Consider the following 24,772-nt stretch of genomic DNA (forward strand, 5'->3'; position numbering starts at 1 on the left):
ATATGTTTATTACACATTCAAAGTTTTCATCATTGGCTTTCTGGCTGAATAACATTTCCGGTCCAGAACTATGACTCCAAAAAAAACTCCAAAATTTTATAATATTATGCATATATAATTGCCCGTAGCTATTAAATTATACTACTACTTCAATTTTTATTTCATATCTAAGATTTAAAAATACTACACACAGTGTGTTTAATATTAGAGTAAACGGAAAATACTGAAATCTTCTAAATCATAGTTCCGATTGAAATCAATACACATTTTTTTGGTATGAAAAAGTGAAATATTTTTGAAGGACGGAGTTTTAAAGTGGCATACTTTTGAATCTAATTGAGATATTGACTGGAATTTTTTTATAAGACAAAAAATTAACTTATCTATATAAAAACAAAAATTAGTTCGGAATAAATGTGGATCAAATTGGTCCTAATATTTGCATTCCTATTCAAATTTTGATACATATTTTAGTTTTAGAAACTCAATAAATATGTAATATGTAATAAAATCTTTATTTATTAACAAAACTCAATGAAATTTTCAAAGTTTTTTAAATTTTTCATTCCAAATAACAAAGTGTAAAAAAAACTTGTCAAAAGGACAAAGGGAATCCCGAAATTCCTAAAAATTAGAGCGAAAATCCCAAAAATGGTATTTTTACAATTTTGCCAATAGGGTTCGCATTGCTCTGAAATCTTTTGTGTGTTATTCGCAATTTAGTTGTCTAACTAACAAAAAAAAATTCGAGTCCATTCGGACCAAAAGTACGAACTATATTTTTAAAAAATCGGGCCAAGGTTTGGCAAAATTTAAAAATTTAAATTTTGAAATGCCTATAACTCGGAAATTATAAGAGATACTATATAGCTTACTCAATCATGTTTTTTCAAGGCCTATCGGAAGGGAAACAAAAAAATTTCACGTGTTTACAAATTTTACATGTCGAAGGTACCCTACTTTGAGCCCATATAGGGCCGCCCCTGGATCAGTTGTAGGGCCCATTTTAATAACTTAAACTCAAATACTCCTTGGCATGTGTAAATTCAAATATTGTTTTTGATAACAAATGGTTTTTTGTTTTTTTAGAAATAAAATTTTGACAATTTGTATATTAAACGTTTAAATTAGTTTACACACTTTATGTGTAAAACTTCAATTTATGCACAATATATGTAATTTTAAACATAAAATGCCTATTACATTTGGGGGATTCAAACGGTCTCCTATTAGGTCGTATTGTCATAATGTCATAAAATATTTTTTTAGTTTAAACAAATTTTTGTTGGGTTTTAAACAAAAAATTTATAAACTAATAAAACTTTTTGAGCTATGTTTAGTGGTTTGTCATAAAATAACAGTTTTTTTGTTTGCAGAACAACAAGAATTTGTTTAAACTAAAAAAATATTTTACGACATTATGACTATACGACCTAATAGCAGACCGTTTGAATCCCCCAATTATAAAAATTGAAAATACAACATTTTGTTTGTTTTTTTTGCTATGTAATTGATTTTGATAAACATATTATGCTTAAATTTACGCATATTGTGTAATTTTACATGAAAACTTACTTATTTTATAGTAGTAGATTTACATGCATTTTTTAGAGTGAATGATAGGTATTTCAAAGTCCATTGCAAGGATGTATATAGGGCTATAATAAGTTGGACCTAAAATTGGTCAAAATCGGGAAAAATATTTTTTAACCCGAATTTTTTTCTCCAAAAAAAAAATGTTTGTCAAAAAAAAAAAAAAAATTTGTAAGACACTTTTTAAATTATATTATATAAACAATTTCGAAAATAAAAAAAAAAATTTTAAAAAATATCAAATTTTGTTTACCAAAAATATTTAAAAATGTTATTTTAAAGTATAATTTGGTGGAGGGTATATAAGATTCGGCACAGCCGAATATAGCTCTCTACTTTTTAATAGTCAAACGGAAAACTAATGAAATTTTCATTTGAACAAAAATTTTCAAACGTTTCCAGAAATCAAATGAGCCAAAACTAAAAATTCTATGAGCATGTGGGGTAGATGACGTCAATGTATTTTCTGGTAATAATATGAAGCGAATCAGCTACATCTGTCCATATCGACCCCTTTGCGCGAAATTATCGTATGTTACATTTTTACATAGTAAAATATTATACCTATTTTCGCTATATTTATGGAAATATTACTACTTAGGTTAATTTTAACGTATGTGAAATTTAATTTACTAAATCGGTTTTTGTATAGCATTTTTAATTTGGTATTAATGATACCAGCCAAGAGGTGTTTACTTTTCAAAAGAAACCTAAATATATATTTAAAGAGTACAGCATCTACTTTAATTTCTTTCTGTTTCTTTAAAAAGTTTTATATGTCTTTAATTTATGGCTTAAAAGTTTTGTTTTAAATATATATATTTTTTTAACAACATATGACAAACAAAACATGTTCTCTAGTTACCATTATTTATATATATTTTTTTTAGAACTTTTAAGATTTTATTCTCCAGAGAAAAATTTAAACTTTACTATGAAATTTGTTTAGTGTTTATATGTAGGGAGAGTAGCAAAGTAAACACTTAAAACTAAACACAAAATGTTACAAGTTTAGCTATTAAACTATACACAACCTTTAAATTTTAAACTACATTTTGAAAAGGTTCAATTTATTTTAATTATATGATAGTAAAATTTTCTTTTTTATACACACACAATTTTGTAAATTTACCAGTTTGGAAAATATTACATTGTTAGTTTGAATTTTTTTTATGGAAAATTGAAAATTTTTTTTTTGTTTTTATATGGTAATTACTGGGTTTGTTAAGTTAGTTAAAACTTAGAAATTTTTTTGTATATTAATTTGTATTTGAAAGTTTTTCTTTAAGTTTATTAAAGTTAAATAGTGGTAACTTTGTTAACTAAACAATATGTACATTTGTTCATTAATTATAATTAAATTTTAAGTTGGTAAAGAGAAAGCAAAACTAAAGAAAAAAAAATAAACAAAACTTAAAATTAATAAAAATAGTTCATTTGAAACTTTAAATTAAATGGTGACTATAATCCCATAATTTTATGGAATAATATATCTTACATAAACCTAGTGTTATACAAATGTATAATATACAACCAAACAGGGTCGGTTAAATGCTGGTCTAACGAAGAAAAAGGTATTAATAGGAACACAAATGGTTCAAGTGATAATTTGTCTGCTGTGTAACAGTATTTTTATAACATTCTTAAATTTCAATGAATATTTAAGATGTTTTTTTTATTTAAAACCTGTAAAAAGCTTAAGTTTATAAATTAACTTCATAAACACAATATATAAGGCTGCTCACTAAGTTGGGCCGATTTGTAAGGACAAACATTTGTCGATGTTTTGGCTTCGATTTTCGATGCTTTTGACATGAGGAAAAAAAAAATTCCAATACGATATATCAAAAAAATCATTTTCTAGGTGCCCAAATTTAAATTTTTTGACTTTTACTCATGGTTTTCTTGAGGTTTTGGACGAGTTTTTATAGAAGGTATGTTTACATTTTTTTAAATATATCCTTTCCAAGGTAAAATTGTACGCTTAAAACGATGACGATATAATTTTTTCGAAAAAAAAAATGTTTTTTTGGGTATTACGGGATTTGTGATTTTAGTTTTTTCGATTTTTTTATTCTTTTCTGTTATATTTAAGGCTCCAAAACAATTTTTATGTATTTGTCTCGTTTTAAGAGTACAATCGACCCACCCCACTACTCATAGCTAATTTTTGTTCAATAATTAGATTTATATTTAATGTTACAATAATTCTTTATCTTTGGTATATACTACCAAAAGCGAAGATAAGCATTAAATCGCCAGCTGTGAAAAAGCAAAAAATAAATACAAGTATTGATAACCGATTGTTGGTAGTTGTTGTAATAAACAGCAAAACAACAACACTTATTGATTAGATAAAACAAAAACACAAATCAACCAAAAACAGAAAAAATAACATTTTTATAAACTCTAACAAACACATAAATTTGTGGCATTTTCTGCCTCTGCTTTCCACAGCCAAATTTTCAACACACCTATGTATATAGACTCTCCCTTACATACATAATCAATTTACAAACTACATGTGTACAAATGTCAAATATTTGACAAAACGACACTTTACCCACTTGTGCTGTAAGTATGCACCAGTATTACTCCTACTCGAATGAATACACTTACTTACCATCTAAAAATTTATCAATTTTACTCAATGGATTTAATGATAAATTAGTTAGAAATTTATTCATGTCAAACAATTGTAAATACTCGTAGAAATCAATTTACTAAACAATAAAAATGAAGTTAAATTGATTGAAATGGAATAAAACAAAAAAAAAACGTTTTAGAACTCGCACTACTGGCAGTTAATAAACAATGTGTGTTGTTTTCAGGGGTAAAACATATGAAAAGAGAAAAAATTCATTTTTTTTGCTGATAAAAAGTCATTGATATTAAATAAGTAAAACTTTGAGAATGGAAAAATATTCTACTAATTTTTTAAACAGTTAGCTTTTGTTATCAGTTATTTATTTCTCTTCTTTTTTTTAATTGAGAATTGTCTGATACAACAACAAAATACATTAATTAACATGTATATTGTTAATTTTTTTTGCGAGAGTTTGGTTTTTGACAATAGACTTATGTTTTTGACAATTACGTCTGATCTCTATGTTACATAAACATACGAAAACATAAGAAAACTACCAGTAGTTTTAGAATAATATGATATGTAAGCCTTTTCATAGTCAAGAACGCGACATATGTACGACATCTTGTTTCCAGTTGTTTGATATTATGTTAGGCGGAATGGTAGGTTTTGTTGCATTGTTGTATTCCATATACATATATATTCGGCATGAATATAAAAAACGTGACAAAAAATAACTATTTTTCGATTGCATCTAGAAAAATTTTAAACCGATTTTGAACCATTTAATGTATAATAATGTGACTTTCTGTTGATATTTGTCATAATAAAATACATCAAGTCTATTAGTTTTTGTAACATTTAGTTTAATTTAGAAGACGACATATTTTGCCGTCACGTTTGTAATACGGATTAGTTGATATAATTTTAACAAAAGCTTGGTATTTATTGTTTCGACATACATACTATTTATATAACACCTAATTCAGAATCACGAACGGAAAACAATTTTAATTTTTTTTTATAAAAAACACTCAACAAATAACTTAGGCTATTGTCAAAGAGCCCGTGAAAAAATGTAATTGCTGCATTAGTCATTTCCTGATCTTGCACTCTCTCGATTCGATGCTCGGAATAGGCTCGCAAAATTTAACATCACTGGATTTCTTTTCATATCTTTATTTGTAGTCAATGTTTTATGACAACAATAGTGTTTAACCGAAAAACCGGTTTTTCATCGAAATCTCGGTTTTTTGCGAACCGGTTAATTTAAAATGTTGATTTTCGGTTAACCGGTTTATTCGGTTTTTATCACTCGGTTAACCGGTTTTTAAAATTTGGGACTAAAATATATAAATCTCATGTTTTTATGCATTTTTAATATTCATTGTGTACACATTATTGGTCTGATTTGAAACCTAAATCGTAGATTAAAAATACAAACCTCTTTAGATTGATATAATATTAATATTTAAGAATTACAATGATTCTAAATAGTAGAGGACGATAAGTTTACTTAAAAGCTTTTTCAGAATAAATTGCACATAATGAAACTACTTAAAAATTACAATTAAATTCCGCATAATTCTATAAGTTTAGGTTAAATCTTACTAATGATTCATTAAAAACTTTAAATTGAATTCGATGTACATACCTTCTTTAAATAAATAGGACTTGATTAGTGTGTTTTGTTCTTAAAATTTTAATTTATTAATCATTTCGTTAGCTTTTCAGAAATATTACAGGAGAGACAAAAAAACGTTCTAAATCCATGATTTGAAATATGATAATGGAGTTTTATTAATTATTTCGTGTGATTTATAATGACAAATAATCACAGCTAAGAAGAAGTGCTTTTGCATCTTCTAAGTCCTTTTTGTTTAAAACAATTCAAAAACTTTTTATTTTCATATGTATCGGGTATGTATTCATAAATACAAATAAGGCAAACAAAAATGTCAAGAAAATATTAAATAAAAATAAAGTTTGCAGAAAAATATCAATCAACAAAGAAATGAAATATTTGTAAACTATCGTGTAAACAATAAATGTTTTTTCGAAACGATTTTTTGAAATACCGAATGATTTCAATAATATTTTAAATTTGAAAATTGTTAATACTCAGTATTGCCGTCTATAAATACCTTTAGTAATATATTTGTACTCAATTCCATTTGACTGAGATAATAATTTTGACATTTTCACAAAATAAAATGGACTTAGCACCTTTGTATATTTATGGTTTTTTAATATTAACCATTCCTACTAAAAACTACAAATTTTAAAGCTGTATATACATTATTGGACATTTAATGTTTTCTACACATATATGACGGTTAACCGGTTTTTTCGATGTCGGTTAACCGAAAAACCGGTTTTTTAAAAAAGGCCAATTTTCGGTTAACCGACAAACCGGTTTTTTAAAAAGTCGGTTTTTTATAAACACTAGACAACAAGCTCAGAAGCTTCGTGCATTAAAGTAGGAAATTAATTTCTGCATCAACGAAATTCAGCCACATTTATTCAAAAATGTCACTGCCTATTTTTTTACAAAATGAAGTGATTAAACGATCTATGTTAATTTATTAGACCTTAAAAGAAGAACAGGCGAAAAATGCTAAAAACAAAGTGCATGACTTTAAGCAAAACTGGGAGACACGGGTTTTTGTTTTTGGTCTTTTATCACGTACTGTCTGTATGTGGTTATATTTCCACGACATAAAAAATTACATACAGTGTATTTCTACTTTGTAAACTCTGATTCAATAAAGGTTTCTTTCATTTGTTTTTTAAAGTTTGCAGATGACTGTCGTCTTATTTTGATTCAGTATAGTTTACGGAAAATTCGTCATGAAAGACAGTGAATAACGGCACTAAATTATTCAGTTGTATTCCGAAAATAGCAGTACTACGGCTCACATTTTGTTGAGAATACATTTTGGTGAACATCTAATTTCTTTTTCCGGACCTGATTTTGTCTAGAATCCAGCTACGACCATTAACAGCGTAGTTACGGCCAACATTTGAATGAAATTATCATCAGAAAGTATATGTCAGAGATTATTCATTCGTGTCATAATAAATATTCCGCCAACAACTATCTGACAGGGTATCCATTCGAATCATTAACGTTCGATTAATCGAACACGGAAAAAATTTTCGTAGAATATTTTAATCCTTAAATGTCCTTTTTGACACGTCTTTTTTGTATTTTCTTCCACAAAAATGATCCCTATAAAATTCCATAATATAACTCTGACAATAAGAACCCTCTCAGACATTAACGTACAACATTTTTGTCATTTAGTATGGACTATAATTTTATACTACAAAAATTATCTAGTCAACATGCCCTTTCCAAAAGTGCTGTTGGACAGTGTTATTATAAAACAAGTAAGAAAGTACACAGACCTGGACTATTAGTTTATACTACAAAAATTATCTACTCAACATGCAACATGACAGTGTTATTATAAAACAAGTAAGAAAGTATGGTCGGTCAAGCCCGACCATATAATATCCGACACTAATTGTGTTTTCTTTTCTGACACAAAATGTTGCCTATATATTGTGTACCATTTATTAAATGTTACCCATACCCTCATAATGTGTTGCATTTTTAACGATCACAATAGAACAAAATCATTACCATTTATGCAATTTTCTTTTATATAGCTTCTAAATATTAAAAAACTATACTTTTTGCTTACATAAAAAGCGGTGCATTTCTAACTCTTTGATGAAATTGAGGGTGAAACATGTAGCATATATTCAGGGTTTTAGGGTAACATTATTAGAAAAGAACACGAGCAAACTACATTTTTTTCAGAAAAGAACACAAAGAACGGTAAAAGGCAGAATAAATACATCATTTATGCCAGAAATGAAAACACCATAAGTAAAAGAGCAAAAACATTTTTGTTTTAAAATTTAAATAATTTATATATTTGAGTGATTTTCCGAAGTGGGCCTTATATGGGGGCTATGACCAATTATCGACCGATCACCATGAAATTAGGTCATGTGATTTATGTCTATATGAAAGTTTACTATGTTGAATTTTGTGAGTATACCAACATTTTTAAGCGATTTATGCACGTTAAAGTGATTTTCGGATGGGAGCTATGACTAATTATGGACCCATCGTCACAAAATTCGGTGACATGAATTTTGTATATATAAAACTTATTCGGAGCGCAATTTGTCGAGATAAATTTATAAATTAAACATTTATGACCGATAAAGTCCAATTTCGGAAGGACATTTGTATGGGGGCTAGGTGAAATAATGGACCGATTTCAGCCAACTTCAACAGGGCAAAAAAAAAGGATGTATGTACCAAATTTCATCGAAATATCTTCAAAATTGCGACCTGTACTCTGCGCACAAGGTTTACATGGACAGCCAGCCAACCAGACGGACGGACGGACATCGTTTAATCGACTCAGAAAGTGATTCTAAGTCGATCGGGAACTTTAAGGTGGGTGTTAGACTAATATTTTTGGGCGTTACAAACATCTGAACAAACGCATAATACCCTCCCCACTATGGTGGTGTAGGAAAAACTACTATTTAGGCAGTACCGTTCTAGTTCGTATAAGAAACCAAGTTATTGATAAGTTTTTGAATAATGATTCGTTTAAAATTGCCGCAGAATGTAATATTTTAATATTTGCAATATTTCCTGCTCATTTGTCCAATTCCATAATTATTCTATGATTACTCCTTCAATGATTTAAATTTTTTGATATACTCATTTTGTGTATGGTATGCACAAAAGTTGTTTTGAAACTAATGCGATCTATAGAATTTATCTAAAACCAATATCTATCCAGTTCCAAAGATGTAGTTCCCTATAAAACTCTATAGAAGTGCTTAAGTTCAAGGGCTATTACAGTTATTGTGGAACTAGTTATTTTAGAACAAGTTCTGAAAATGTTGCTTTGTGTAAGTTATAAAAAAAAATGTATTTAATAATGTCACTTCAGGTTAAAATACATTAAGGGTCTGATTTAGAAACTCGAACGAACACTATATAAGTGTAATTGAGTAAACTCATTTATTTAGTTTCATCCTGCCCAAAATCTCCTTCTTTAATCACACTTAATTTCCTCATAATATTTACATGTCTCAAATATCTCTTTAATTTTTAAAAGCGCGATCTTAAGAAAAAAACACTTTTAACAAAGTCTACTTTAAGAGTGTTAAAATACTAGTTGTTATTAAAAAATGAGCAAGTCTTTTGTTTTTACAAACAAAACACTGATAACCTTGTAAGCTGCAACAGTACATGCTGCAAAAACACAGTGTGTTTAAATAAAAAGTGTTGTGTCTTTTATTTTCTTATCCTTTTTGAGTACTTTATCTACTTTAGTAACAAAACTTTACATTATGACAACAAAGAACTTTCAACATTAAACTGAGCAAGAAATTTTAAAGAAACACAGCAACTTTTTTCATTTTACAAGTAACAATATGTACTTGAGTGGGTGTGGTTTAGTGAGAATATAAGTTATTGTGTACGCATTAGGGTGGCTTCTGCTTTACACTTTTTAGATTTTCAATGCTCCCAAGATCTAAAATTAGTTTCAAATGTTAAAGATTTGAGCAAAATCGGATACAGTTTAGTGTTTGCAAAATAAGTGCCACTCCAGTAGGTATATTAGGGTGTCTGACCCTTAATAAAGCGAATTAGCTCAATTTCCTTACTGTTGTGAATTTTATGTATTTAAAACCTATTCAGAATATTATAGTCCATATAATTCTATATATACTCTGAAAGTTTTACCAAAATTGGAAAACGATAAACCTTAAATTGTGAATAGGTCAAATTTTTAAATATTATTAATTTCTAATGGATATTTTAAGTAAAAATGTGCTTTTATTTTAATATTTCTCAAAATTAATTTTGTTCCTACATTTCTTGTTCTAGTGTCCTGGGACACGTTAACGGCTTTAAAATTTTTTAACCAATTTTTGTCTTTTATATCTCATTAAAACGACAATTAAGCACACATTTCTCACCTTTAGCTAAGTACTATGTTCAAAATTTCGTGCGAAATGCTGTCAAAATACATATAAAATATTTGGAATGAAATATTTACGAAATAATTTCGCAAAAGCAGTACTCTGTTCTTTTTGTAAAAAAACATGTGAAATACATCTGGCAACCTTATATTTTCACACGAAATAACATAATCAGCACTTATTTCGCACGAAATTAAAACCATCATGTTTTTGCATATTACATTTTTCGCACGAAACTATCATTATTTTTCGCAAATATGAACAGAGTACTAACCTTTTCAAATTAAATTGCAAAAGTGATTTTTTAATGGCAACATTTTTTTGCCGATTTACCTACAATTTTTTCAGATTGTTTCTTATGATGACTGGGAAAAATCATACTTTATTAAGGGCCACCCTAATGTAAGTTGTTAAATAATGGTACCAGTGGCAGTACATGTATGGATGTACTTTATGTACGCATTGTATGCGTTTTACATATTTGTGTGCAATATAAATACGTGTTGTGAATGCTGCTTATTGTAGTTGATGCTGTTTAAAGGATTTTATGTTATAATTGTAGAACATATTCAGTTTGAAAAGGAACATTTTTGTTAACTTAGTTTAGTTAAAGTAGTGAGCGTGTAAATGATACATGTTGCTAAATTTTCAACATCACGCGCTTTATTTTCCAGCATAAATTATACCTTTATATTGCCTTTTATTCTTCTTTGTGTTCTTTTCTGAAAAAAAATGTATTTTAGTAGTGTTGCCCTAAAAACCCCGAAAATATGCTACATCTTTCACCCTTAATTTTATCAAATGTTTAGAAAGGCAGCACTTTTTAAGCAGCTTTTCTTGTTATTGTTTTTTAAGTTCGTTTGTGTTAAAGAAATACAGCATAACTACAAAAGCCTTAAAGTCGATTTTAAGTCCATAAAGTTGACCATTATTTTAAAATTCGTACCATAAAACAAATTTCAAATATTGTTTTATTATTATTTATATTTACATATTTTTGTTTTGAACTTTTGTTTTTTTAATTTTTTGAAATTTCTTTTTTTTTTACATTCATTAAAAAATATTTTCATTTATTTGAATGTATATGTTGGAAAAAGTTTTGAAGCTTTTTTCAAATAAAAGCAAAAGTTCTATTTTAAAATAAAGTCGACTTCATAGTCAGGGTGATAGTTTTTGTATTTTCTGATTAAAAGTGTTAAAAAGGAAGCAAAAATTATAGTTTTAAAATATTTAGAATCAACATAAAAGAAAATTTCATTAATGGTAATGGTTTTTGTTCTAATGTGATCGTTAAAAATGTAAGACAAGTTATGGGTAACCTTTAATAAAAGCTTGGCAACATTTTATGTCATAAAAGAAAACTCCATTAAAATCCTTTGAACTAGGTTCCTTTAAATATTTTTTAAAGTTTTCTAGATTATGTTGAGATACATAGTGGAAATTCTGAATGCTTTTAATAACTTCTTATAAACAGAATTATAAAATTGAGCTATATTTGTCAACATATTAATATTGGACATGTTCCACATGGGATTCCTTTGGCGTTGAATCCTTAAATTTTTTTATGAAAACCAAAACTTTAACCTCAATTGTTATAAGCTCCCAGGCTAGATGCATAATTTCATTGATAACAATTGTCTTGTTCCCAAAATCTATTCAACATCTCAAAACGGAAATTAAATAGGAATCGCAACACAACCACACATGTTGTTATTAAAATACATTTACTCTGCAAAATAAAAAAAGCACTCAGAACCCAGTAAACATTATTTACAAATGAAGTCAGTATTTTCTGAAATATGTATTTCTAAAAATGTTTCGACTTGTCTAAGTTTCCTTCTGACACTTGACATTCTCTGGGGAAAAAATTTGTTTTTATAACTTTATCAGCAACCATTTAAAATTCTCTTAATGTACTTTAAAAGGGAATTTATTTCTTGTTTTATGACTTATGACAGCAAATCAAAAAAACTATTTATAAAGAAATATTGGTCTATATATGTACTTTTCAAAGTTAATTTTAAATTTTTTTTTTTTATAAACAAAATATTAAAATATATTTAATAAAATAATATCTTGCAGATAAAATAAATAAACCAGTTAAAAATTAAGTTTTAAAATACGAATAAAAAATGTTTGCTCAAATCTAATATTTTGACCGTAGAAGACTGCATACTAGGTTATTCAAATTATTCGATTTTTCTCTCGTTCCAGTAAAACAAATATTTCGTTTAAGAGATTTTAACTTGTTCGAATAATTCGATGACACGTTTAAAATTAATCGAATGATTCGATAATTAAATTAAGTTTTTTTAATATTTTATTGTAAAAGAAAAATAAAAAATACCGTTAAAGATAACAATTCAAGTATTGATAATGTAAAAAAAACATTCAAAAACAAAGTCCATCATTAAATTTTCAACAGAAATATTCTGATCAGATACCCTCCCGAACAATCTACAAAACAATTGACAAACAATTAGTTTCCGTTTGAGCTAGTTGGACATGATCCTAAATTCAAGTACAATATAAACGTATAAAGAACTTTTTTACGTCGATCATTAATTCGGGTTTTAAAATGAGTAAATAGTTCTTTAGTAAATGAGTTATTCACTTTTTATAAATTATTTATAGCAAATTGTATTATACCCTCAAACTCTATCAACGTTACCGAATCTTTGCTTAATCAAGTGGTATTAGGGAATTACACAAATATGTCCAATGTTTGATATCATTGTCAATGAACGTGACTATTTTGAAGTCAGCCAGTGCATCGATAAGACGAACTCCATGTTTTTCTTGCAACAAAACGTATTTTGTGTTTATCATTAGATTTATTAAATATTTTGCTACACTTTCGTACGCGGTTAATAACATCACTTATACATATTTTAAGATCATGGCCTTCGTCTATTTCAACGTAATCTTTATAAATGTCATCCTCAATAGCACTTTCGACGACCGTTTCAAAATCACATTCGTCATCACTTTCAACAACACATTAATCTAAGTTAATATTTTTTATTAATTGCGATTATTATTAATTGAGATTCCCCTAATATTTTGCAGGAATATGTTCATGTTTAGACGCTAACATTTCTGTTTCGAAATCAATTCTAAATTCATTTAGACCTTTTTTACTATATAACAAATATTTCATTCTGTACTTTTTATTTTCATTGGTTCAAGTCCTAAATTAAACATTTTGATGGACTTGTTTTTAGAATTATGATCAAATTTAAGCAATTTAATGAATTTAAATGAATATGTACATTTATTCGTTTTATTCGATTATTCTACATAAAATTGTTCGAATTATTCGTTATTCAAAAATGATAATTTTTAAATTGTTCGAATTATTATTAGTAAGAAATTATGCTCGAATATGATCATACGAAATTTGGTGAGTTTGGCTTGTAGGGAAATATGTGCTGCCGCTATTTGGGGTTTTTTCGGCCATAGTGCAATGTCATGCAGACATCGGATATGAAATTCGCCAGGTTGTCCAGACTATCTGTACGAATTCTAACCGAATTTGACAGAAAAATGTTTTGTGGGCTACCTACCATACACCATATGAACAACTTTGTACTCGTGTATTGTTTGCGTTAGTACCTAAGCATATTCAAATGATGTTCACAATTTACCAACAACCATTTCGTAGTATTTGTTATATTTTTAGGCACTTACAAACAGAAACACACACATTTACAAGGTACGAGAAAAAGGTAATAATTCTAGACATCTGGTGTTTAAAGTACAAACAAGAAAAAAAAAACACTGTTGTGTAAAAATTGTGTACAAAAATATAAAATAAGGAGTGAGATCGAAAAATTCTTAACATACATATATGTTTATAAAAAAGAAACCACTAAACTTACAGCTTTAATTTTTTTTTTATTTGATTGAAATTATTATTACAATTTACAAAAAAAATTATTTTTATAGTTTTAATCACTAGTGATGAAATTTTGAACCTTTTTCGGAAACCCTTCCATTAACGTTTTTATAGTGCTTTCTGTCACTTTGCTCGAACATGTAGTCCATCTCCGTTTAAAATCTACCACACTTTTGGACACCTTTTTTGTACTCTTCAATTCTCTTTTAACAAGAGCCCAATATCTCTCCACTGGCCTTAGCTCCGGGCAGTTTGGAGGATTTGCCTCTCTTGGTACAAATACCACATTATTGTTCTTGTACCACTCAAGGGCTTGTTTGCCATAGTGACAGGATGCCAAGTCAGGCCAAAAATAAGTGGACACATTATGAAGTCTTATGAATGGAAGCAGCCTTTTTTGTAAACATTCCTTGATGTAAATTTCGGTATTTATAGAGCCCGTTGTAACAAATGAGTGGCTTCTTTTGCCGCAACTGCATATTGCTTGCCATACCAAGAACTTTCTGGGAAATTTTGTCTGCTTTTGGGTCCTAAACTTTTCTTCAACATTCCCTCGAGCATCAGCAACATAAAATTTTTGACCTGGAAGTTGCGAAAAATCTGCCAGAACATACGTTTCGTCATCCATTATGCAGCAAGAATATTTTTTTATAAAACTTGACTTCAATTTCCGTGCTCTGTTTTTGGCCTCTAAATTTTTAGTAGCGTTCCTGTCAGGAACTTTTTGAGCCTTGTATGTTTTTAAACCTGCATTAGCTTTAACTTTTCGTACCAAATAGTCCGAGCACTGAGCTAACCGGGCTGCTTTCCTACCGGATGTGTTGGGAGCTCTTTTGAAAATGCGTTCTATTTTTTTGGCTTTAGAAACATCATGTGGACCATTCCTTCTACCTGAACCAGGTTTTCTATCAACTGACAAGTTCTCCCGGTACTGTTTAATAACATTGGAAACAGTTTGACGGCAGACCTTTGTATGCTTGGCCAACTTTTTGTAAGACCAAGTTGGGTTTTGTTGAAAATATTTAATAATTTCAGTACACACTTTTTTCTGGTCACTTATTTTAATCAGATTAACAAAAAAATTAATATAATTGACATTACACATAATAACTGACATGTTTTTCAAAGGTAACTTGATCAAAAAAAAATTCAAATAATACTTGGGTTAAAAAATGTAATGAAAAACGTGTGTTAAGAATTTTTCGATCTCACTCCTTATTTACAAAATTTGCAAAAGTTGTTTTCATTTCTGTGGGAGTATGTACTTCAGCATGTTTAACAAAAAACACAACACAAATTTACATATAAATTGACAATTTTATAAAAACAATTGTCTCAGAAATGTTGTTAAAAATGTTTGTTTTTAAAATAAATGCGTATTTGAATTTTGGCCAACTATGTTTGAGGTTAAAATTTAATTTAGATTTTAAAATAATTATTTTTGATTTTAAAAGTCCAATTTTGTCTCATTCTCATATAATGAAAAAATAATATTTTGAAACAAGAATAAATTTTATGAAATAGAATAATTTTTTCGGATATATTTCGAATTATATTTTGTAGGAAAACGTAAATCAAATATTTTAAATTATAAAATTTTTTTAAACTTTTTATATTTAATAAGATGGAAGGATATTTTTTCATTTTATTTTTCAGATAATTTTTTGAAAATGATCTCCTAAATATATATTTCCAGAATAGAACTTCAGAGTTCATAAATATCCTTAAAATGATTTTACGGAAAGTTTTATGTGAGCAAATTATAGATTTATTATTGAATTTGCTCACGAAAGTTACTTACGAGCCCAAACTTATGTCATAAGTGTAGGATTTTAAAAGCTAATTTCAATGAACAAGCTTTTTTTTTGAAATAAAAATCACTAAAATCATATTCCAAAATCAAGTAAATCATATTCGAGAATAAATAAAGAAAACTAAAGTCGACTTTACGTAAGAGTGGCCTTGAAGTGTATCATTATTATCATATTATTTATATATAATTTTGTATTTAAAAGTATATATACTATAGAACTTAGTGTAATCACAAATTATAGTCTCTGTTCTGTCCCTAGCTATGTATCGTAATTGGGTAAATAATCCCTTAGGTCTTCCCACTCTGCGCGAGCCCTGCGGGTTCCATTGTAATACTGCGTGTGGGATTTCATCAGTAGTTTTTCTTAATGTACATACATATGTTCTAACCAGCAATATTTTCTCCTTTTTATGTTCATGTCAATAGGGTTTTGTCTAGTTCTTTCCAGTAAGTTGACGATTCTGATAGTTTGAGGCCACCATACTCTTAGAATGTATCGGAGACATCTACTGAAGAAGGTTTGTAACTTTTTCGTTAGTTCTTTTGTTTCAAACCATGTCTCGCAGTCGTACAAGAGAGTTGATTTAACACACGAATCAAAAGAAACGTATTATAGTTGGGATGTTAATTGAGTTGGACAGTCATATCGTCCGTAGCATTGCAAAACTGGCCTTAGCCTTTTTCAAACGGTTTTCCACATCGCTTTTGGTACCGCCTTCCATATTGCTAACACTTCCAATGTAGTTACATCATCTATTTCCTCTATCATAGACAAGTTAAATTATACTTTTGTATACTTTAGCAAAGGTGTATTAAAGAAGTGGCCACTTAAAATCCGTACGCACTATAGTAATCATAACAAGGCCCCCTGTTATCAAAATGGAAAAAGATTTACATACGTTTTTAACAACAAATCTATCATTATTCTATAATGAATTGCAAGTCATTATGTTTAGTCTTAGAAAGTGTAAACATAATCGAAAATGAAGCTAGAGATAAAATTGTGCACAAATATCCAGAAAATCCGACTTTGTCGGGTTAAAAGATAGCCAAAATCTGATTTTCGGCAGATATCAGGTCAAAATTTTTACGTCTCGGCAGCTCGAGGTTGTGTGGCCTTTAAATATGAATACATAAAATTGAACAACAATATTAATTTTGCAGGCAATCCGCAGCTGCGGTTTGAAGAGTCAAGCTTTTCAGAAATGTTTTTAAAGAATTTTCAGAATTATACACAAAAAGAGAGTTTGGAAAAGCGATTGCAGTCATTTATAAGACATCACACATCTGATACAAAGTTTTAGCCAAGTTGCCATTACTCAATGACAAGTTGTCATTACTCAAATACAACTATGAAGTGGTATAGTGAGAATAATATTGATGTTATACCAAAACATGTCCATTAATCAAATTGCCCAAATCTTCGTCCAATCGAGATATATTGGGTAATTGTTAAACGTAAAGTGAAAAATAGTGCAGGTACAGTAAATAACCAGATTTTGATGAGAACAAAGTGGAATAAATATGCTGGAATAACGGTAGAAGTGGGAAGAGGGAAGTGGGAAGAAAAAAAAAATAAGAAGAAAATCCAGAAAATTTATTCGCAATAAAGACACATAAACCTACAGTATTATATTTTAAAGCTTAATAAATTACCCATAATCTTATGTATAAAATGCTAACATACGTTGTTTCATTTAAAAGTTATGACCGCTTTAATCCGTACGGATTTTAAGTGGCCACTTCTTTAGTAGCCATTAGAGTCGACATTAAAATCTAGGATTTTTTCTCTACCTTCTTAAACAGAGTCAAATTAATCATCTTAAAAATATCTTACTTAGGGAACGAAGACTATGATTGAATTAGCTTCACTTACTCAAAAAAATTTCAGAACAGGGTAATGAAATTCAGCTCCGTTTCTACTACAACTAAGTGTTGATTAAAATATCATGGCGCAATGGTGAAAGTAAATATTTTTGTGGGTTGTATTAGGGAAACAATTATATATTTTTTTTAACAATTCCTCAAATCTTTAACATACGGATTACAGCAGAAATCTTACCACAGAATCATCATAAACGAGAAGGCGGGCAAGCTATCAATTATGAGGTCATGAATGGATACCATTGCCCTGTTTATTTCACTAAGTTGTCTCTCATAGTTTAGAAGATACTTCCATTTTTTATTTTTTACCTTGACTAAATTTGACTATTTGTAGAAAATCTGGTGGGGGGGGTGTGGTGAGATATGTGTTGTGGTTTGTTGTAACAATTAAAAGTCTGATTAATTATAATAATATCGCACTGGTTCCTCTAAAGAGAGTCAACTCAAAATTTTTCAATTTTCACTTTTTGAAAGAGACCGATGTACAGTGATCATATCTATCCACTGTAAAAATCTTACATCATTTTCTCTACTCTTCCGCCAAAAAATATAGTTGTATCCGATTTCAACTTCCATTGTCATGTGTTAACTGTGTTTAACAGAAACCAGTTTTTATAAGATATGTAAAAAGATTAGAAATTAAATAGAAAAACTCTTTGAGAAATATTAAAAACATTAAGCTCCATGTTTTTAAAAATTTTGCCATTTTTCAATTTTAACATTGATTATTTTTCAATACTAGGCTGATTCAGAATTTATTAGAAAAAAAAGGATATTTTTAGTAAAATGATTGGACAAATAAAGTCAAGATAAAAAACGAAAATTTCAAAATTTAAACCTCTTGCTTTACAACAAAGTTTCATTCATTGAAATCTGTCCGTATCTGTCCAAGGTTGGTCGACTTTGACACCTTGTACCTCACTTTGCATTCTAACAGGGGGGTCGGCCTATCTCCTGCTCTATGATTCGTTCGTACATAATTTTGCAATCATATTAGTAGTTTATATGATTCAGAATTATTATCACTTCTTTTCGATCGACCCCACTGTGCAGTGGAACATTATCTGTGTCAATGTGCTGCATTTAGTCGAAGTTGCGACGAAAACTTTTATGTGGATACCATTCCATATTTTTGATATTTAAATTGGAAATCGTTAAGAATGTGTATTGAGGCTTATGTAAATGGAAAAAAATACTGCGCACAACATACCGAAATAGGCTTATATGGCGCATACAATGGCCTTTTACTCAACTCAACCTTGGTATATCAAAATGGCTTTTGCTTAAGAATCGATGTAAATAGAGAACTTAAGTATTTCGTAAAGTATTATTGAAATAAATTTCTTTGAATTTCCAGCTTTATTCTTGCACTATATTCGGCAACTTATCAGTTACGTATGCTTCAGCATTTATATTCGAATGGGAGCAAGTATCGAGATTTTCTACATAAAAAAGTAACACAGCCTTTTTTGTGCTGGTAAATTTAAAATAAAATCTACTTGTTAACTGAAGAACGAGATAAACACAAATTAACATAGAAAACATCTTAGTTAAAAAGAAAGAACTTTCAATCAGAAATAAGAGAAAACTAGTAAGTGATGGTAGTGCCTCATTGCGAGCTATATGAGTATGACATGAATACTGCACATACCCATATCTCAAGATAGTTATATATTCATACACACTAACTCATGCCAGCACTAAAGTTTATGAAACATAACTATAAAATCTGTTATAGAATGATGTCACATGCATCATAACTTTTACGACAATAAATTGTAGGATCGCATTTTTGTATGTGGGTAAGTGTGAGCGCTTATATGTGCTGCAAGCAAATTTTTATACATACATATTTAGAAAGTTTTCAGAAAAATATTCCAAAAAAAAAGGAAATAGGAATTTGTATGTGCTTTTTACATTTTCCAGCTAGAAAATATTTCATAATGGAATTTTCTTAATATCAAACATTTTTTCACATCAGCATCTCAACAGCCATGATGTTGCATGAATATTTGGTATTATAATATCAAGGTGGTAACGGAGAGTAGAAGAGTAAGAATGTAAGGTGTTTTAAAAATGTGTGTGACATTCTTGGTCTCTTTTGTTGTAGATTAAATATGCATGTTCATATGAAAGATTCCATAAGTGATTTAAATATGTTGCCACCACAAAATGTTGCTGAGCTTTTATTAAACTTTTTTAAAGAACAAGGCAATTGGGAAGGAGAAATAAAATTTGTTTGTGTGTATACAGTAGAGCGACTCACTTCGCATGAAGAGGAAAACAGTGATTTACTACCTTCAAATTAAACCTTGGTTTGTTTTATGATGTTTCCTAGTAATAGCGGTTCGTGAGCTGGACCATTCAAAAAAATCTTTTTTCTTCAGTTCTATGCAAATATTTACATTTTCTCTTAAGACAATACATACAATTGATTCTGGTACACAAAATGTACCATATTCAATATGGGTATGAAAATGTTTGATTTGACATCTGAATACTGGTGGGAGAATCCATATCAAAACGGACAGAAAACTGCTATTTTCGGATTTAACATTTTCTATTTTAATGAAATTTACCACACATATTACGGTTCCAAAGGGTTCCTCAAATCAATGACTTTTTCATCGGAAACCCTTTTCATTTCCAAAATATTGCGATTTGAAAATTGAAAAATTTGTTAAAAGTGTCTATAATTATATACACATAATTCCCTATAAGGAACGCGGTATGTATATGAATTTATATAAAAAAACGTACATTTAATAACGTATTTCTTTATAACTCCTGAACTAATCGAGTCTCCATCGAATATAGAAGACAGTTTAGGTGTCCTCATACCGCGTTCTTTATTAATTTTTCGCGGTCTTTGGTATTTTTTACATTGAAATATATACTCCGAATATTGACCTTTAACCTTTTGGAAATAAACAACTTTATGCACACCATTTTAAAGACAATATCTTTGGCTTTAAAATGAAGTCAAAAATTATCCTGGTCTTTGAGTAGTTTCAAAATGGGCAATTATGGGTATATAATTTTAGAAAATTTTAACAAATTTTTCAATTTTCAAAACGCTATATTTTCACATCGGAATGAGTTTTCATTGAAAAAGTCACGGATATGAGGAACAGATTAGATATATTATGTATGTGGTAAATTTCATTAAAATCGGAGATGGTAATTTTTTACATATTTTCTGATCTACAATTTTCCGGTAAACTGGGCTGTTTTGTTTCTGTATTTTATAAGATGGCCTAAAGAAAAATACTGGCATTTCTAAACGGCTAGTCCGATTGCGATAAAATTTGTAGTATTCTAGTTTAAGTTATTAAAATATCGCTACAAATGATCCCTATACAAAGAATTCAGAGTTATATCAATTATGGATTCAAAACTAAATGATTTTCAATTGAAAAATTCAAAAAATAGTATATTTTTGTTGTTCTTTGGACGAACATATTTAAGAACATATAACAATTTTATGTTTTTCTTTATTTGACCTATTTTTTTATCAAAATCTTTTGGCCACATGTTCTAAAATCCCAAAGCTGATATCAGAAAACGGAAAGCAGCTTTAGAAACCTTGATGTGGTCCCTGTTTATGCCCAAAGAATTTTCTCAGCCCCGTTGGAAATGTGGACCATATGGGCAAAATTGTAAAAATACCATTTATGGGATTTTCGCTCTAATTTTTAGGAATTGCGGGATTCTTTTCGACCTTTTGTCATGTTTTTATTTTGTTATTTAGAATGACAAATTTAAAAAAACGTTGAAAGTTTCATTGAGTTTTGTTAATAAATAAAAATTTTATTACATATTTAATGAGTTTCTAAAATTAAATACAAAATATTCAAAATTGTTTTTGAAAATTTTAAAAAAAATTTTTTTTAATTATTTTCGAAATTTTTTTTTTTTAATTTTTTAAAAATTTTGTTTTCATAAATTTTTTTCAAAAAAAATTTTGAAAATTTTGTATTTTAAGTATTTTCTCAGCCACATTGGAAATGTGGACCCTATAGTCAAAATTGTAAAAATACCATTTTTGGGATTTTCACTCTAATTTTTAGGAATTGCGGGATTCTTTTCGACCTTTTGACATGTTTTTTTACATTTTGTTATTTAGAATGACAAATTTAAAAAACGTTGAAAGTTTCATTGAGTTTTGTTAATAAATAAAGATTTTATTACATATTTAATGAGTTTCTAAAACTAAATACAAAATTTTCAAAATTGTTTTTGAAAATTTAAAAAAAATTTTTTTTAAAAAAATTAAATTTTTTTTTTTTTTAAAAAATTTTGTTTTCATAAATTTTTTTCAATAACTAAAAAAATTTTAAAAAAATTAAAAAAAAATTTTCTTTTAAAAATTTTCAAAAAGAATTTTGAAAATTTTGTATTTTAAAGTATAATTTGGTAAAGGGTATATAAGATTCGGTACAGCCGTTTTACTTGTTTTTAATTTAGATAACTCTGCTTCACTTCACAAAATTCACAAAAAAATTTTTATATTTTTTGAGGATAGTTTTTTGCTTCAATCCAGCAATAAAACCGTTTATTATTTTGATTTTTAACATATTTTCTAACTGAAAAACTTCTTGTTCGAAAAAAATTACAAAACGAAATTATCAAAATAAAATTAATATATATATAAATAATTCGACTGCACCGAATCTTATAAACCCTTAACCAAAGTCTACTTTCAGATAAATATTGAAAATATTTTTTGTGGAAAAAAATTGTATTATACAGAAAAATATTTATAAAAATAAAACTTGTGTTTAAAAATATTTTAAGCGATTTTGACCCATTGTAAGTCCGAACCACTATTACATTATATTGGTCGTTCGACAGTTCTTTTAAATATCTATCATTATAAATCCATATTATCTATATTAGTGACTTAGTAATATCTCAGCAATTTTAAATATAAACCGAACCGGGGCTATAGTTATAAGTTATTTTGAAAGCTACAGAAAATTGATTTCAACATACAGATGGACAGGCGGACTAGATTATATCGACTCCGCTATCTATAGCGATCCAGAATAAATATACTTAATATAGGGTCGCAAATGAAAAATATAGAAAGTACAAACGCAATGACATACATACTTATACTTATTTTATATTATAAAATTATGCATAATTTGCTTGCATATTATTTTTAATTTGGGTTTCTTTTTTGCATTTGTTTGTCAATGCTAAGAAGTATAAACACAGTCTATAACTACAAATATTTGGAAAAATTTTATGTGTTTTAAAACTGAAATTATGGAATATAGTTTTCAAACAAAGTTTCCATTGTATTACCACTTACTGTAGAAACTCGTATGCTTTTTTAAAATTTAAAACTTTAGTTATGGATGAAAATGTTTAAATTGCTCATTTTACAAAACCTATAATACTTGAACAAATTAGTGAACGTTTAGAAAATGTTTTGTATGTGGTAATATTTTTATTCTATGCGATTAATTAAAAATCGTTCACATACACCGATACCCCTATTTACGTATTTTTAAAATTTCTGTGATTTCGAAGTTGCGTCGCATGGCTTCGAAGTTGCGTCATTAGTGCTTGGGTTTGCTTCAGCAAGATCGAAAACTTCAACCATAATCGATTTAAAGTACTTAAGCTCAGAATAAAAAAATTAACACATCGATGTAGGCTTTTATATGTACTACTTATTATTTCTAATTTTAATCTAATTATTTTTAGGTTTTTTTAAGTTATTCTTATAAATTGTTATATTTTTATTTCAATAAAAACTGATATAAAAAAAATGTAGTTTTTATTGAAAAATCTAAAATTATGAATCTCGGAACCAATTAAATAAGAATCAATACAAATTTATGGAAAGTCGTGTTTAAACTTTTCAATTAGCGACGCAAACCGGGGTATTGGTATATTTATTTTGATATGTTCATGAAAATTCTTTAGTGGAAAACCTTTGAATTTTACAGTCTAAATGCTATGCAGTTTTTTTGTTCTTGTAAGATATTATACAGCATTTCAGAAACATGTTTGACGCAATGGAATGTTTTCAAATATTTTTAATGTGACTTAAAGAAAGTCAAACAAAAAACTACATACAAGCCTTCTATGTCTGTTACCAACGCCATCAGCAACACCAACATTGTCGGTCCGCATTATAACTAATGAAATTTCCTTAATATATAATTTATAGATGTTGTTGTTGCTGTTGTTTTAATAATTCATGTTACCCCATTCCATCTAGCACTTTCCCCTCTCTCTAACTCTCTCTGTGTCTATCAGAAAATTTGTTTTTAGAATTCAGTCTTTATTTTCTAAAATGATTTGCATACTTGTATTAAGTAGTATTCTAAAAACATCACATTTTGTGTGTTTTTTTTGTATTCTGCAGTTGTTGGTACTGTTGGGTTGTATATTTGTCGGAAATACTTGACATTGCTGCTGTTGCCTGTGTGGTTCAGGAAATTGCTTAAGTTTTTGTACATCATCAACTGAAAGACAACTGAGTTGTGCAAAATATAAAAAAATGGAAAACAAAAGCAAAACACCAAACTTATATAAAAGACACGGCGACATCATACTCAAACAAACACAACAATAATGACAATAACAGCAAACGGGAGCAGCAGCAGCCGGAATATTAACAAACGTTCACAGCAAGGCTGGATACAAAAACAATTTTTTTTTTATAGAAAACTTTTACGGCATACTTTTCTAAAAACCAGTAAATGTTGGAAAATATTTCTCATACTTTTCCAAGTGAAGAAAACATGCCACTTCACATTGCTTCATTATTGTCGGGTGTGCGGCGGGTGAGCTGAATGACCGACTGTGTGCGTTTGAGGTTGCTACTAAAGTTTTAAGGAGTGATTTCTTTGTGGTGAAATATGTAAGTAAAAATTCTTTTTTTTGCTTAACTGGTTAAAATTTGGGGAAATCTGTGCTGATCACCAATTAAATCTGCAAAAATTTATTA

At 28.4% G+C, this 24,772-nt stretch overlaps 1 protein-coding gene across 4 annotated transcripts in view; it reads right to left on the reverse strand.

Moving 5' to 3' along the window:
• cpx (complexin) overlaps nt 1-24,772 on the reverse strand; it is a 339,534-nt gene that overhangs the window by 103,180 nt on the left and 211,582 nt on the right. For 2 of the 4 annotated variants that reach the window (XM_065515806.1, XM_065515803.1), the window contains exon 1: nt 4,217-4,356. The exons of the other annotated variants lie outside the window; for them this stretch is intronic. In XM_065515806.1, coding sequence (XP_065371878.1) covers nt 4,217-4,280 — 64 coding nt within the window. In that variant the 5' untranslated portion in view covers nt 4,281-4,356. Of the gene's footprint in view, nt 1-4,216; nt 4,357-24,772 lie in introns of those variants that run through there. 4 annotated transcript variants of the gene reach the window in all.

The sequence above is a fragment of the Calliphora vicina genome, chromosome 1 (assembly GCF_958450345.1).
Source record: "Calliphora vicina chromosome 1, idCalVici1.1, whole genome shotgun sequence".
In the NCBI taxonomy this organism is placed as follows: domain Eukaryota; kingdom Metazoa; phylum Arthropoda; class Insecta; order Diptera; family Calliphoridae; genus Calliphora; species Calliphora vicina.